At 42.6% G+C, this 17,081-nt stretch overlaps 1 protein-coding gene across 1 annotated transcript in view; it reads right to left on the reverse strand.

Annotated features, from left to right (window-relative positions):
• The window catches only part of Kctd9 (potassium channel tetramerization domain containing 9), a 28,793-nt gene that overhangs the window by 3,436 nt on the left and 8,276 nt on the right, over positions 1–17,081 (reverse strand). Inside the window, exons 3-11 of the mRNA XM_004665823.2 lie at positions 16,335–16,378; positions 12,505–12,601; positions 11,838–11,896; positions 11,508–11,636; positions 8,876–8,943; positions 8,681–8,776; positions 7,616–7,765; positions 2,127–2,232; positions 1,039–1,172 (exon numbers count right to left, since the gene is read on the reverse strand). Of these exons, the coding sequence (XP_004665880.1) occupies positions 1,039–1,172; positions 2,127–2,232; positions 7,616–7,765; positions 8,681–8,776; positions 8,876–8,943; positions 11,508–11,636; positions 11,838–11,896; positions 12,505–12,601; positions 16,335–16,378 (883 nt within the window). The remainder of the gene's footprint in view (positions 1–1,038; positions 1,173–2,126; positions 2,233–7,615; positions 7,766–8,680; positions 8,777–8,875; positions 8,944–11,507; positions 11,637–11,837; positions 11,897–12,504; positions 12,602–16,334; positions 16,379–17,081) is intronic.

Here is a 17,081-nt window from a genome sequence, read left to right on the forward strand (position 1 = left end):
ATCAATGCCAGTTGTCCCTGAGCTCAAGTGCTCAGCAATCGTACGTGTGGACTTAGCTACTGCACTGAAGAGCACATGCAGGAAGCATGGTCCAGTGGCACCACAGAGACCGAGTGGTAGCACCAGTCAGGTATGGAAGTGGATCCCTGGGATCATCCCCGAACTCATGGCAGCGGGGGTGGGGAAGGTGGGAACCTGAGGCAGAATACGACAAGTTTGAGGCCTACGTGGGCTACACAGTAAGGACCGACATCCAAAACAAAGAAGCTGGGCTGGAGAGATGGCTTAGTGGTTAAAGCACTTGCCTATGAAGTGTAAGGATCCAGGTTCAATTCCCCAGTACCAACATAAGCCAGATACACAAGGTGGTGCAAAGGTCTGGAGTTTGTTTATAGTGGCTGGAGGCCCTGGTGTGCCCATTCTCTCTATCTGCCTCCCTACTCTCTCCCTCTCTCTGTCAAATAAATAATAATAATGATAATAATAAAAACAAAGAAACAAGCACCAAATCAAATACTGAACTGGTTACCTAAATTTGCTGAACATAAAAACTTCTAGAAATACTCTTATGGGAAAGACAAGAAGATAAAAATAAAATCTCAAGCTGAGATTCAAAGTAAGCATGGTACCAAGTTAAAATGGCCTTTTCCTAAATTTTTCAAGCAGTTCAAGAAAAAATCTGGCCCACTACATTCTGTTTGGGAACAGGACTGGAAAACCTCTACTGAACTTCTCTGCTTATGACAGACCACGGGAAAGGAAGGGAAAGCTGGGCACAGTGAACGCCCTCACTTTGGGCATTTGTGACTCAGGTGATGGATCCTGTTCTGAGCTGAAACTAGTTCAAACAAGAAATTAACTTTCCTTTTTTCCTGTTTTGAGACAGGCTGGTCCCTCTGCATCAGCTGGGAACACAGGCGTGTGCCACCGTGGCCCACAGCACCACCATCCAGCACCGTGCTTACAATGTCAGTACTCGTTGCCAGATGCACTCAGAGCTTCTAGACTACCAAAGCTCTGGTGTGCTGGGGCGCTCACCTCTAAGTCGGTTCCTGCTAAGGTTGCTCCTCGGAGGTTACAGTTCTTCAATTTTGCATTCTTTAAGGTGGCAACTCTCAGGTTAATTCCTGTCATCTGACTTCCTTCCATGTCCACACCTTTCAGGTTAGCACCTACAGAGAGCAAATTGTGAGAGCAATTTAGTCTAACAATATTTATACATACCCATCTGCAGCAAAGTAAAAGATGAGGGCTGGAAAGATGGCTTAGTGGTTAAGGCATTTACCTGCAAAGCCCAACAGCCCAAGTTTGATTCCCCTGTACCCACACAAGCCAGTTGCACAAGGTGGCACATATGTCTGGAGTTCATGTGCAGTAGCTGGAGGCCCTGGTGTGCTCATTCTCTCTCTATGTATATGTATGCGTGCGTGTGTGTGTGTGTGTGTATGTATGTATGTATGTATATGACTCTTTTTTCTCTCTCAAATAAATATTTTTTTGTTTTAAAAATGTGCAAGATGATTTAGTGGAGAGGAATGAAGACAAATTCCTGCAACTTTTGCAAAAAAAAAAAAAAAAAAAACTCAAAAAACAAAACCCTCCAAATCTCAACCTTTTGGCCAAATTGAAAAGACATAGCTCAGTGGTGACAGCTGGCTTATGACATAAACTAGCATTTTCCAGCAGTGCTTTAGAGGCATCACCAATGCTGTCTTATGATGATGGGCATTTCTGTAAAATGCCCACACAGCTCATGACCAAGGAGACAGACAAGTACTGTATCTCTTAAATACCCAAGGAAACCAAGTGCCCAATTCAAACAGCAAAGTATTAATGAAGTATTAAAACCCAACAAAAAACTGACTTTGAGCAAAGTGAAATTCTTCCTTTTGGTCAATGCTATTTAATCCCTCCACAAAAGCCTCCTTAAGTATTTGAAGCTTTACTTCTTCCAGGAACTCAACAACTGAGGCCCAGGAAGCACATGACCTTTGCAAGCTCTTTGAATGACTACTACAGGAGCCTGCTTGCTCTGGCATTCCTGTTTCATGGGAACAGTGACTTGTCTGGAATTTCTTCTTTAATTGCTCCTCCGTTAGAACCAGTATTTGCAGCCAGGCTCTTACCCTCTAAATTGGCTTTAAGACCGGAAGGATCCTCAAAATTACACAGCTTCAGGGAAGCACCTTCTGCGTTAGAACAGAGCATCTTGACTCCCTGGAGATTTGCACACTGCCAAGAAAAAAGCGTTGACTTTTAAGATTCATGATCTTACCATTGTGTGGAAATAACACAACAGAAAAGGGAAGAAAAGGCCTAATTCAATATATTTGCAATCCATTATGGTTTTCTATTTATAAAATAAAGAGGAAACTAGTAAGAACTGGGAACTACTTAAAAGTTCTTTTTAAAGAATGGTTTAAAAAGAAGTGAACAGCAAGTTAAAAATGTCCAATTCAAATAAAACCTAACAGTGTAGGGCCGGGGAGATAGCTCAGCAGTTAAGGTGCCCGCAAAGCCTAATATCCCAGGTCTGAGTCCCATTCCCCAGTACACACATAAAGACAGATGCACAAAGTAGCACATGCATCTGGAATGTGTTTACAGCAGTTAGAGGCCCTAGCACGCCCATATGTTTATTCTCTTCCTCTCTCCCTGTTTGAAAATAAAATACAATAAAAACAACAGTTTAGATAAGTCAGAGAAGACTGAACTATGACAGCTTATTTCTAATTTTAAAAATAGCCCTGGGATGGCAAAATACAGGCATGAAGTAAGGGCAAAGAGGATATGCACTTGTCAGGAGCTCGCATTTTCTCTTCCCCTCACTATCGGAATCAAGAAGCGAGAACCTTGGTGTCCCCTTCATGGTAAAGGCCACCGTGAACCACAGCATTCAGCTCTTACCCATAAAGCTGTTAACACCACCTTATATTTACTCTTCACAACTGTGACAATCAAAACAGAAGCTGAAGATGAAAGTGTTTGAAAAATTACAAGGCATAATGTAACTGTAAGACATCAAGTTTTATGTTTTAGCTATACCTATTAAGAAATTTTTTTTTTTTGTTTTGTTTTCTATGGTAGGGTCTCATTCTTGTCCAGGCTGACCTGAAATTAGTCTCAGGGTGGCCTCGGACTCACAGTGATCCTCCTACTTCTGCCGCCCGAGTGCTGGGATTAAAGGCCATCACAACCAGCTAAGGAACATCTTTTATAGGTGCAACTTACTTTCTTACAGTCAATTCCATAAAGATGAGACAGGGGTCATAGATTTAATGGCCAGTGGACAAAGGCTTGCTTATTGAGGTCTAGTCATGCCTGAGCCTTAAAGAGGCAGTGCAGAGACCCTGCATAGGTAGGTGAGTTAATGAAGACCTGGAAGCGACCAAGTAACAAAAGGATGACCAAATTTCATGTAAACTATACTTGGACAGGGAGTTATAGATGCACATGAATGTCTCTGGTTCTCTACTTAATACTCCTAAGTAAGACAAACTGTAAATTTACCTAAAGTTTTCAGAGTGATTATATAGGAACCAGTCTATACCCAGGGCTATATTACAGAATCACATAGAGAAGCAAGCAAAGAAAAGAATGAAGTGAAATTTTCTATCTTTGTAGACTTTATTTGTGTGCATATAAACATGTGTATGGGTGTGCGTGCCACACACATGTATAGGGTTGGAGGATTAGCCTGGGATGTTGGTTCTCTATGTCTCCTTGTTTGAGAAGGGTCTTGTACGTTATTATTTGGTCTCTGAGAGGACCAGTCTAGGTGGCCTGCAGCTTCTGAGTTCTGCTGGCTCTGGCTCCCACTGCTATGGGTGCTCTGGGCTTATGGGAGTAGTGGGATCTGACTTGGGACTACACTTGCAGAGCTGTGCACATGTGTGAGGCGTGTGCACGGAGGCCGAGGACAGCTTAGGGTGCCGGTGCTGGCTGTCCGCCTTGTTTGAGGCAGGGGTGGCAGCTCCTCTGCTGCTCCACTCAGCAGGCTAGCTGGCCCCCAAGATGCCGCTTCTCCTGCCTCCACCTTCTCTTGCCACCGGCAGCTATCACACCTGGCTCTTAGGTGGCTTCTGGGGACCTGAACCCCAGCCCCCATGCTTGTGTGGCAAGTGTCGCATTGACGAAGCCATCTCTCAAGCCCCGTTTATTATTTTTAAAGTATGCTATTAATACTATATTTTAAATGGTCCTTATCTTTAAGAGATAAAGCAATGTTTTTAAGTTGGAATAATGAGTTGTTTTACAGTTTTCTGTGGTAAGGTCCAAACAGAAGAAAGTTGGCTTCTTCAGATTATTTGTTTAGGATGAGTGACACTGGTACAAAGAAAATTTACACCACCATTCTATTTTAGTAAGTATATGACATTTTCCAAAGAAAAAGTAAAAAGTGAAATCACACACTTTAGATTAGCTGCAACTCTGCTAATAACTGGCCTTTGCCCTTCAGCAAATCTCTAGGTTGCAGGTTGTCAGTCTGTAAAACAGTAAGGTCATATGAAACAACCATTTCAGATCTTTTTACTTTTTATTAATTATATACTTTACTGTATGAACAAATCATGTGTTGGTTCCATTTCCCTTGTGTTACCCTCTTATATCCCCTCTTCCTCACTATTCTAAGCTACTACCTTTCCACAGGCTCAGGCTGGGGGAGGCAATGAGAGGTGATAGCTGAATTGCACAGGCCTCTCACAGTCGCCGTCAACAGCAGCAGCAGAGCTCACAGAACAAGCCCTGACCTCCGGCACGCTGACCAAGCAGCAGCACGGCAGGCACAGGCTGTGAGACAGGGCACCACCAGGGGCCGTCCTGGCTTATAACAGAAGTGCAGGAATCCTATGGGAAGGTTTCACAGGCAATGAGACAAACACCATTATAAAGTGGACAAGCACATCAGCAAGAGGAGGGGGAGGCACGGGGCAGCTGGCATGACAAGACTGTTTAGCAGGCGCCATGCCTGTGGGCACTGTGGTGTACCAGCTATTAGTTAGTACCTAACTTCAAATCCAGCGTCAACGGACTTTCAGAGCTTACATGCTCTGAACAATTCTTCTTCAGAATGAGTCAGTCTTGTTGTTCTTAATTCACCTGAGGGCTGGAGAGAGAGCTTAGCAGTTAAGGTGCTTTCTTGCAAACCCTCAGAACCCATGTTTAACTCTCCAGGTCCCACGTAAGCCAGACACACAAGGGCAAGACTGCACATGTGCACAAGGTGACACACATGTCTGGAGTTCGACCACTGGAGCTGGAGGCGCTCTCTCTCCCCCTCATTAAAACAATATAACTAACCTGATACTTCTGTTTATGAGATATACACATATACATGCCTTTCCATCATCAACTACGTGAAATAGAGAGCATAAGAATTATGAGTCATAGTTTATAGCAAGAAAAAGTATGTCTCAGGTTGATGTAATTAAACAGACCTGAAAGCCAGCTGATTAATATGAACCAGTGTGTCTCTTGTTTATATCCCTAATGAAAACCAAGCAGCAGAGGCTGGGGAAGATGGCTCGGCGTGCAAGGGCACTAGCTTGTCAAGCCTGCCCTCCCAGGTCTATTCACTAGTACCATGTAAAGCCAGATGCATAAAGTGGTGCATCTGGTGTTTATTTGCAGTGGCAAGAGGTCCTGACATGCCCATACCCCCCCCCCCCGCTTACAAATTATATACACACACACACACACACACACACACACACACACATATACATACACATACATACATACATGCATATATATGATAAATATCTTTACAAAAAGAAGCAGTCTTTCAACATTTCACCAGAGACTATAAGACCTATACATGTTTTCTTTATACTGCTAGCCTTGTGCCTATTGTTCAAGTAACTGGACCCTTCATCATGAGATGGAAAAATAGAGAGTGACAGTACCCAAAATACTGGTAGATTTTTACAAACTAGATTTGATATAAAAGTTCACGGTAGGCTGAACTAGGGAATAAAACCAATATAATAATAACAAATGGCTATCAAAAGCATGATGTTGTACTTGGTACAAACAGAACAGAATAGAATCTTGGTGGAAGGAATTTACAGTTGAATCTATTTTCTTTCTTTCTTTCTCTTGGATTTTCAAGGTAGGGTTTCACTCTGGTCCAGGCTGACCTGGAATTCACTATATAGTCTCAGGGTGGCCTCGAACTCTCAGTGATCCTCCTACCTCTGCCTCCTGAGTATTAGGATTAAAGGTGTGCACCACCACGCCTGGCTTAATCTGTATTTTCTAATCACAAATTAACCCAGATGATTGTTACTTACATACACATGCGTATATATATGAACATGGATGTACACACATGCACACACACGTATGCATACATACACATATGAACATGATGTACATGCATGCATACACGGGAAGAGCACCACTGAGATGGACGCTAGCTTCTACACTGATGCATGCTGTTTTGTTTCAAAATATCTCTGCCAAGGCCTTGGATATCCAAAAATCTTCTCAGCAAAAAAACACCTCTGGAGGGATCACATACCTGATCTAAAGCTATACGACAAATCCCATGGAGACCAAAATCATGGACTGCAACAAAAAGCTCACCCTAGTCTTTAGCAAGGGAGGCTACATCCATTTAAATCTCTCATAATTAATAATGCTTACCCCACTGAACCTACACTGACCTCAGTCTCCTTTGGAAAAATCTGTTTTCCCTTTTCAGAAGGCAGCTAGAACGAAGAGACAAACCACCCTTGCGCATCTGCCAGGGCGCAGGTGAAACCACAGAGGAACTGGGGAGATGCACCAAAGTGCTGCTTCAATAGCGAGCCTGCCAACCAGTGCAGGGTCGTGGAGACAGACACAGAGGACACTCAGAATGTGCCAAAGCAGAAATGCAGAACCTGCTGAGTGAGAGCAGAACCCTAAAGCAGACTTAAAACACACCCACCACAGCTCAGGGAATGTTGCAGAAGGGGTGGAAAGAATGCAAGAGCCACAGAGTGGAAGGGAGTGTCCAGAGGCACTGCCCCTCACCCACTTAAAATGATTGATTCTTTCACATCTCATCTCCTGCAAACCAGGGGGAACAGCAACAGTCCCAGTGAGAAGGGCCTCAGTGACATGGAGGCAGGAAGGAGGGAAATGATGGTACTAACATACAGTGTAGTTATTCAACTTTGTACTTAATAAATATAAATTACGTGTGTGTGTGTGTGTGTGTGTGTGTGTGTGTGTGTGTGTGTGTATGTGTGTGTATTATGTCAAATGCTTCTACAGTGATTACACTTCCCTATTCCAGGAACGAGGGTCAACAGATTTTAAAGGTTCTTTTTGGTTTTACATATAATTAATAGCAAATAGCAGCTCAGCTAAATTTTAGTATACTATACTGAAGAGCTTAAACTTAATTTCCTATGTTAATAAACTTTTAGGTCTGTTTCATGAAGAATATCAAAGTTTTAAAACAAGCCCACCCTAGTTTTAGACTCTTGAGTTTCATGTACATAGTTAACTTCTGCTTTGAAGTAAAAATTCTAGTAAGAAACATAAAATTCCTGCTCTTGGAGATTGCTCAATAGCCTAAGCATGTAACTTTCCTTACTGTTTGTAACTGAAACATGATTCTTACGTCCAACACTGATCCAGAAAGATCAGCTCGTTCAAGGTTCGCACAACAGAGATTTGCATGTGCAAGGTTGCAACGACTTAAATTGGCCATTTTGAAGTTAATGTACCGAAGGTCCAAACGAGAAAGGTCAGCTCCACTGAAGTTCAAACCCTAGAATTAAAAGCACAAGCTGAACTAGATGAATTAATTCCTATAACTAAGCAACAAGGTTTCCAGAAGCAACCGGCAGTTCAGTCACTTGGGAGTTTATTGTAGAACATAGGCGAATGGAACCTGGATACATGAAGTGAGTGTCTGTCACACACTCCTTACACAAAGGACCTTCATCTCCACAAAGCTCAGGATAGAGCGTGCCTATACTTCCCTTAGGCTTGGAAGTATCTAGCAAGGGATCCCTTTTGTCACATACCTGTGACAGGTGTCATTGCTCCATTTTACCTGAACTGCAATTATTTTGTAAATTCCCAAATTCAATATACCATTAAGGAAAAAAAAGGGTATTGTGGCTTTAAAAACTGACATGCTACAATACACAAAAGCAAAAGTACCCACCACTGGTCAGCCACACACAGCACTGTAAATATGAACACTCTGAAAGCTGCTGCACTTTCCATGCATTGCTCAAAAACTGCTGCATTAAGCATAATTAGGCAGTAAAGACCACTGAAGGGCTGGAGATGGCTCAGCAGTTAAGGCACTTGCCTGCAAAGCCAAAGGACCTCAGTTTGATTCCTCAGGACCTACATAAGTCAAATGCACAAGGGGGCACATGCATCTGGAGTTTGTTTGCAGTGGCTGGAGGCCCTGGCACGTCCATTCTCTCTCTCCCTCTCTCTCTCTCTCTCTCTCAAATAAATAAATAAAAGTAAAGTTTAAAAAAAATTTTAAAAAGACCACTGAGTCTCTTTTCAACTGACCATTTTACAATTCTATGGCTTATAATTAGATACTGCATGAAAAAGAAAATAGACAAAAACAAAACAAAGCAAAACTTGTGGATATACAGATGTTAAACCACTCAGAGCTGCTGACACAAACAAGTCATGTGAAGTCTGTTTTAGTTACCTGGCAACGCAGTTCTGACTTGGTTGGAGTTGCTAACAGAAATCGAACAAATTCCTTTCGGGATATTGGTGAATGATCCTCTGGTGGTTGAGAATTCTTGAAAAAGGAAGTAGAAATTAATGGGATGTTTGGGGTGGTACCTACAACAATGTAATATTGACCAAAGTTTTTTTGTTTTTTTTTTAAAAGCCTCACCTTTATGGCTACTTCTAGGTGTTCAATCAGTGAGTCAATGCCAAAAAACCTGGCTTCTTCTAACACACCTATAAAAGCAAAAAACATGTGACTTTTACAGAAATGATTTGTCTTGATAATTATAGAATTCGTTAAGTTCGTCTCACAATAGCCCTGACATTCAACAAGTGAGTTATTACTGTCAATAGCACAGCAGACAAGTAATTACTTGTAGAATGTTCATATAGAATATTAAAAAATATTTGTAATCAAGTGTTTCAGAGCTTAACAGGCAGTTCTGCTGTGAGTCCAGAAGACCAGAGCATCAACAAGAAAGCTAACAGCGAAGGCCAGGCTAAGGGGCTTGAGATGGGGTCAGGACTGCCCTGGAAAAGGACGAGGCCAGTCATGTCACATTCTGGAAAACGATGTTTCTGTATTTTGCCCATGTCCTGAGATTTTGAGTGAGGCTAAAATGAAAAGTAATGGACTAATGAATTTGGTGGTGGGACTTCAAGACAACGTATGCTTCAGACTACAACGAAGATCACTGGTGGCTTGTAGCTTGGCTTACGGTGAAAAGTGGGAGGACAAAACAGAGCCATGCTTTGAGAATCCAGCATTCTGGCCAGAAAAGGAGGCTGTTTAGCCTTGCAGACAAGGATGACAGCCTGCAGAGCAGATTAGCATCATTAAAAAGAAATTAAGCATTTTGTACTGGACTCTTGGCATCTCAGGAACTGGCCAGACTTTACGCAGAGCAGGATCCACAGTATTGTAAGGGCTTTAACTCATTTGAAAGGCTTTGTTTCTAGAAGAGATGTCCACAACCCCCTGGCAAAGTGATTTCCCAGATCCAGCCATCTGGGTCCTTGGGAACCCGGCTACCGTGTGAGTGGCAGCAGATCTTGGCGTCATCAACATGACGTGGACTTTGCAGGAATATAGAATGCAAAAATCTGGCTTCCACCTAGATTTCAAAGGAAGGCCTAGGAGGCCAGGCAATATGGGGTGAAGGGAGAATCTGTGCTGCAGACTTGAGCAGGAATGTGTGAGGCTGAGACAGAAGCCAAAGACAAACTGGAGGTCCCAGTGAGTAGGTGAAGACGGAACCTGGAACGTCTGCCAAAGGAAGCTGCAGGGAGTGAGCACAGGCAGCCCAGGAGAGGACAAGGCCGCGGCCGTCAGGCTGCCAGGCCCCGGGGAGCTCACAGCACACCATGGAGTGCCTGGATGCTGCCACACATGGAGCCGGACGAGCTCAGCTCAGCTTTGCTGGCTGTGGCCCCATTCGTCCTCTCTATGGTCACATTCTTTTCTCTTGGAATGAGAATGTAGACTTCACGCCACTACATCAAGGGAATATGGTGTAGTGGTTTGATTCAGGTGATCCCATAACCTCAGGTATTCTGAATGCTAGTCTCCTCAGCTGATGGCAGTTGGAAATTAGACCCCTGGAGGCAGTGCACTGTTGGGGGCGGGCTTACGGAAGTTACAGCCTGTTTCCCCATGCCAGTGTTTGGCACACTCTCACGTTCCTGTTGGCCAGGGGGTGATGCCCACCCTTTTCTTATGCCATTGTTTTCCCCTGCCATTGTGGAGCTTCCCCTCAAGTCTGAAAGCCAAAATAAACCCTTTTTTCTTCCAAACCTGCTCTTGGTCGGGTGATTCCTGCCAGCAATGTGAACCTGACTGCAACATATGTAATCTTCTTTTTGATCTTTTTTTAAAAAAATATTTATTTATTTATTTGAGAGCAACAGACACAGCGAGAAAGACAGATAAAGGGAGGGAGAGAGAGAGAATGGGCGCGCCAGGGCTTCCAGCCTCTGCAAACGAACTCCAGACGCATGCGCCCCCTTGTGCATCTGGCTAACGTGGGACCTGGGGAACCGAGCCTCGAACCGGGGTCCTTAGGCTTCACAGGCAAGCGCTTAACCGCTAAGCCATCTCTCCAGCCCTTCTTTTTGATCTTATAGAAATTCACAAATAAGAGATGACTCTGGGTCTGAGTTGAGGCTCTGGACTTAGAACATAACAATGCTGGACCTGTTGTGAGTATGGGAACTTAAAAATTGTTTTACGCCAGGCATGGTGGTGCACACCTTTAATCCCAGTCAGAGGAGGAGGATTATTGTGAGTTTGAGGCCAAACTGAGACTGCATATTGAATTCCAGGTCAGCCTGGGCTATAGCAAGACCCTACCACAAAAAAGCAAGAATCAAAAAACAAACAAAAAATATATATGTATGTATGTGTTTGAGAGAGACAGGAAGAGGGAGAGAGATTTAGAGGCAGATACAGAGAGAAAGAATAGGCGTGCCAGGGCCTGCAGCCACTGCAAACAAACTCCACATACACGTACCACCTTGTGCATCTGGCTTATGTTGGTCCTAAGGAATCAAATCTGGGTCATTTGGCTTTGCAGGCAAGTGCCTCAACCACTAATCCACCTCTTTAGCCCGTTATGGGAACTTTTGAAGTGGGACTAAATGAATTTTGCATTCTGTGATGTTCATGGGGGTCAGGGATGGACTGTTTAGATATGAAATGTCCTCTACGAATATATACAAACAGACCTGAATGACTACCTCCCTGTGCAAATGTCTACGCCTATACCTACAGCACACTTGCACATGTATGAAAAGCTCACCCAGTAAATTAATGCCGTCATTCACAATAAGCTGTCCATGACGCAAGTAGTTCAAAATGGGCTCAAAGTATTCCGGGCTCCGGTCTATTAAAAATGCTCCTCTGTGATCTTGCTTATTTCCCCAGACACCTGTGAAGTCATTCAATGAACCAAACCCCCCAAAACAAAACACAAAGTTAGAATTCATGGAAGAAAATTCATATACCAGCAAGTTTTTAGCTCCTGTAAAAATTACTATACCCCACTGAAAAGTACAGAAGGCCCCAAGTTACAAAGTCAGTCAACACGGACACAGATCAGGAAACTGTGAAAACAGTGTGCCGTACTCACCTCTGTCCTTGAACATGTGGGCCAGCATACTGTCTGGTTCTTTATTCACTAAAGTGCTCCTAAGAATTCAGGGAAAAAAATGGATTTCTTCATGTGTCTTTACAAACAAACATACTTAAGTCAGAGTAAACTTGAGTTCAGCTGTTCTCTCACAAAGCTGCATGCTACAGCCTGGCAGGGGCAACGCTGGGAGACAAAAATGTGCGGTAAGTTGCCACTTATCAGGACCTCTTCCAGTGTGACACTTCCTGTGATTCAAACACTGCTTTAGTTTATTTTTCATAGCAATGTATCCTCCTAGCAAGATATACCACAGCATTCCTGCTCGGTCTTACATTCTCCTGGTCCCTCAAGGAAGTTTTCGTGTCTGCAGATTTCAATGCTGTTCATCTCCGCGCGCATTCCAGCATTCCACGTCTATCCCTGATAGCCACACAGCACATTCTAAAGCTGAAGGCTTTTTATGCCTTTTCTGGACTAAGATGTGGACTTTGTTTTACTGTTTTTCTTCAAAAAACTTTCTAAAAACTTTCAATCCCATGACATAGCTAAGAAGCATTTGGATATCTTTTAAGGAAATCAGAAAATTGAAGGAAAGAACCAACAACACAGCCCTTTTCAGCTCCTGTCGCTCTCAGACACACCCCGCACCCTCCCTCTCTCTTACCGCGTAGTTGTGAAATATCGCCCTCCAACGTTCAACGTGAGCCAATCTGTATGGGCACCTATTAGTCGTCCAGGTGGTGGAGAATCTGTCTGTGGATCTAGAAATGACATGTGGAAATAAAACATTAAGACTGAAGATTCTGGGTAGAAGACATTAGAATAACTTGAAAACTAAATCCTCCATAAAATTATGTCAAAGAGACCAGGACCATGCTTATCCCGGAATCTAGGAGAAAACTAGGTGACCAGGTCTGTTCCTCAATAATGACAGCTCTAATAGCACACACCATCAGTATCCATGATACACAAGCAGAGAAGCCACAGGGCATTTAGTATGAAGAACCCCGGTTCCACAGCACAGAAGTGCTGACTGCATATCACGACAAGCTTGTTGAGAACAGCAGACAGCCTCTCCATCCCAAAAGGGTCACGGCAGCAGTGCACCAGAGCCCTCGAAGGGCTGGTCATTCTCAAAACAAACCAGCCTAAGCTCCTCCCAAGGAAAAGGTCACACGTGACAACAACACGCTAAGAATGCAACTTGAACAAGAGACAAGAGAGAAAGGAGTGCAGATAAAAGCTAAGAAGGCGGGCTGGAGAGATGGCTTAGCGGTTAAGCGCTTGCCTGTGAAGCCTAAGGACCCTGGTTCGAGGCTCGGTTCCCCAGGTCCCACGTTAGCCAGATGCACAAGGGGGCGCACGCATCTGGAGTTCGTTTGCAGAGGCGGGAAGCCCTGGCGCGCCCGTTCTCTCTCTCTCCCTCTATCTTTCTCTCTGTGTCTGTCATTCTCAAATAAATAAATTTAAAAAAATTAAAAAAAAAAAAAAAGCTAAGAAAGTCTAACAGACTGGATCATACCAGAAAACAAGTTCTGCATTAGTTAACACTGAACAAAAAACAAGAGACAGAAATCCGTTCCCAAGCCAGCCTTCCTTTCGCAATGTAAGGAAGAACAAGCAATAAGAAAGGACTGAGATCAAATCTACATGAAGCATTAAATCAAAAAGAAAAGCTAAGATCTCTGAAGAATCAAACCCAGGAAAACAGTGAAAATAGGCCAGAGGGAAATGCCTGTAAGATAGATAAAAACTCATAGTGTAAGACATGCTACAATAAGTAATGTAAGTATGGAAAAAAGCATAGGATCATAAAATTCAGACACAAGGTGAGATGCTCTGGAAGGAATAAGAAATAGAAGAACAATTTTGGACATGAAGAAAATAAACTAGAAGAAACAAACATTGAATAAGCACACATAATAAATGCCCTAAGGGAATTAAAATGTAAAATAAATAAGAGAACTTTAAAAATAAGTAAGAAATTAAGAGACGCTGGGGAGATGGCTCAGCGGGCAAACCACTTGCTGTGCAAGGATTAGGGCCTGAGACTGACCCCGAGATAACAAGCTAGGTGTGGTCATGTGGACCTCTAACTGCAGCCCTGAGGGTGGTGGTGGGGACAGAGGAGTCTAACTAAAACACGGCAGCTCCGGGATCAGGGACTCTGCCTCAAGGAAACAATGCTGGAGAGATGGCTTAGCGGTTAAGCACTTGCCTGTGAAGTCTAAGGACCCTTGTTTGAGGCTCCATTCCCCAGGACCCACGTTAGCCAGATGCACAAGGGGGCACACATGTCTGGAGTTTGTTTGCAGTGGTTGGAGGACCTGGCATGCCCATTCTCTCTCTCTATATATATATCTGCCTCTTTCTCTCTGTCTGTCACTCTCAAATAAATAAATAAATAAAAATTTTAAAAAATGATTAAAAAAAACCAGAGTCTCTTGTCTTCATAATGTGCATATGGTGCACACTTATCTGCACATACATATATTGTATGCACTCTGCACCCATACCACACACTACACACATACAAGAAAAAGAAGCAAAGAGTCAAATGGGATTTACAGTAGGAGGTTCAAACGTATAAGGTGTGGAAGGAAGATCCACATGGCACAAGAGGAGGAAGTTGAGCAAGAAGATAAAATGTGTGATTTCAAGTTCAAGAGAGCGTTCCTGAAATTAAAGAATATACATACAGTACATATGGAAAGGGCCAATCACATTCCTGAGAAAGTCAACCCAGAACCTGAAGTCATCTACTAAAACGCTGCACAAAAAATCCTTTGGATGATGTAGGAAAAATAGTCATTCAAGACCACTTTTTGCTTTCAACACTTTAAGTCAGAATGAAGCGGGGTGACACATGGATGGTAGTCTTAGCAATAACGTTGACCTAGGTGTAGGACAAGAGAAAGTATACAGTGTCTCTTATTCAAGACAGTAAAGAAACTATAGGACAAGCGAGGCTGTATGAATAAGATAGAGAGGTTTCTACTGGCAAAGGCAAGGAATTGAAGAATCCATAAAGAAGGAATATGAAAACATACCAAATATTTTTAAATCTAAGAATCCACAGCTATAAACAAACCTTAATATTATCTGATTTCTGGTGCTAGAAGATTAACTCAGGACCTGTAAACATGGTAAGCACCGACCTATGCCACTGACTATACCCTAGCCCGACCGCTATTCACTGATTTTCTCTTTCTTGCTTCCATGCAGTGAGACAGTAAGCAAGCACTGTCTGCTAACCCCTCTGTTAGGTCAGTGGATACAAGAAGAAAAGGAAGGTTTTACTCAGTCTTAAAGTGGAAACAAAGAAGAATGTATGCACATGTGTGTATAATTGTTTGAGAAAGATGGAAAGTGAGGGGGAGCATGAATGAATAGGGGTGTGCTAGGGCCTCCTGTCACAGCCAAGTATCTCTAGACACATACGACCCCTCGTGCATCTGTCTCCACGTGGGCACAGGGGAATCAAACCCAGGCCGCCAAGCCTTACAAGCAAGCACCATCAACTGCTGAGCCATTGCTCCAGCCCAGACGAATATGTATTTAAATGTAACCTTTGGCAACTGCTTAAGCAAAGATCCTGAGAAAGACCTCTCCTTACCACATACAATTCCCGTGATGCTTCAAACAATGCTGTAGCCCACACCAAGGTGTGCTTGCACAGAACTAAATAAATAAGACCCTTGTTAAAGAATGTGTGTTGGGCTGGAGAGATGGCTTAGCGGTTAAGCACTTGCCTGTGAAGCCTAAGGACCCCGGTTCAAGGCTCGGTTCCCCAGGTCCCACGTTAGCCAGATGCACAAGGGGGCGCATGCGTCTGGAGTTCGTTTGCAGTGGCTAGAAGCCCTGGCGCGCCCATTCTCTCTCTCTCCCTCTATCTGTCTTTCTCTCTGTGTCTGTCGCTCTCAAATAAATAAATTTAAAAAAATAAATAAAAAAAAAAAAAGAATGTGTGCTAACTCATGCTTTGGCCTTTTCTTTTGAGACAGTCAATTATATACACTTTGCTCCAAATCAAAGAACAGCTCTTGACATCCAGTCACTTTCTCATTGCTCTGAGTTGATCAGCAGTCGAGGACAGATCTTTCTGCCAGGAATAAATACATGGTTACAAATAACTGACATAACACTAAGGGAAACTTTGCCAATGACCATCAATGAGAAAATTTTAAACTAAAACAGTTGCAGTTTCTAAAGTCAAAATTACCACACACCTCATAGTTAACAAGTATGTACAAATTTAGAGAATCTTAAAGGTGTGTAAGAGAAGGGGTATCCATACTAAAATATTACCATATAATTTAAATTACAAATGTACTTAAACATAACCCAGTGTGGAATGAAAAAGAATGTGAAGATCTGGGTATAGCCACAAAATTCTTTTCCATTTTAAGCCATGTAACACTATGTAAAATATTTATTATTTCATTTTCAAAAAAATTATGGCAAACACATTTGTTTTTTAAGAAAATCACTTACCAATAAATGGCTCCCCTTCACACACAAACAAAACATCATCATCCCTAGGAAAACAAAAATTTAAAAAGCCACCATCAAAATGCAGAAGTCCCAGGAATTAGTTGTTGTCTATTACACCACTGTAATTTAAAGCATCACTATCTTCACGTCATTTACTATACAAACCTCAGGCTTTCTCAATTAAATGAGGCAACTCAAGCAAAGCAGTTCTATTACTGGTGTAGTTACTACTTAAAGTTGTTTCCTTTGCCATACTTCAGTTAAACTTCCTCCCTGCTAGAAAACTGATGCTTTCAGAAAGGAATGAGACTTCTTTTTTAAAGTGACCATGTGCCTGACATATTTAAAAAACAAAATGCAGGATCCGGGCATGGTGGCATATGCCTTTAATTCCAGCAGAGGCAGAGGTAGGAGGATCACTGTGAATTTGAGGCCACCTCCTGAGACTACATAGTGAATTCCAGGTCAGTCTGGGCCAGACTGAGACTCTACCTCAAAAAACTAAAAAACCAAAATGCAGCTCCAAAAAAGGTCCTATGTTGATGAGAGTCTCTGATACTATCTCTACTGAGAATTTTACCTTGCTTAGCACATTTTCACAAAATTAGTTTTTTTGTGATGTAAATAAAATTCAAAGCATCGTTAAAAATGATTTAACAATAAGCAAATACATATGAAATTTTAAACAATAAAAACATCATGTCTTATGGATTTATCTCAACTATTAGAAGGAATAAATTCTTGTAG

Source organism: Jaculus jaculus, chromosome 12 (genome assembly GCF_020740685.1).
Source record: "Jaculus jaculus isolate mJacJac1 chromosome 12, mJacJac1.mat.Y.cur, whole genome shotgun sequence".
NCBI lineage: Eukaryota > Metazoa > Chordata > Mammalia > Rodentia > Dipodidae > Jaculus > Jaculus jaculus.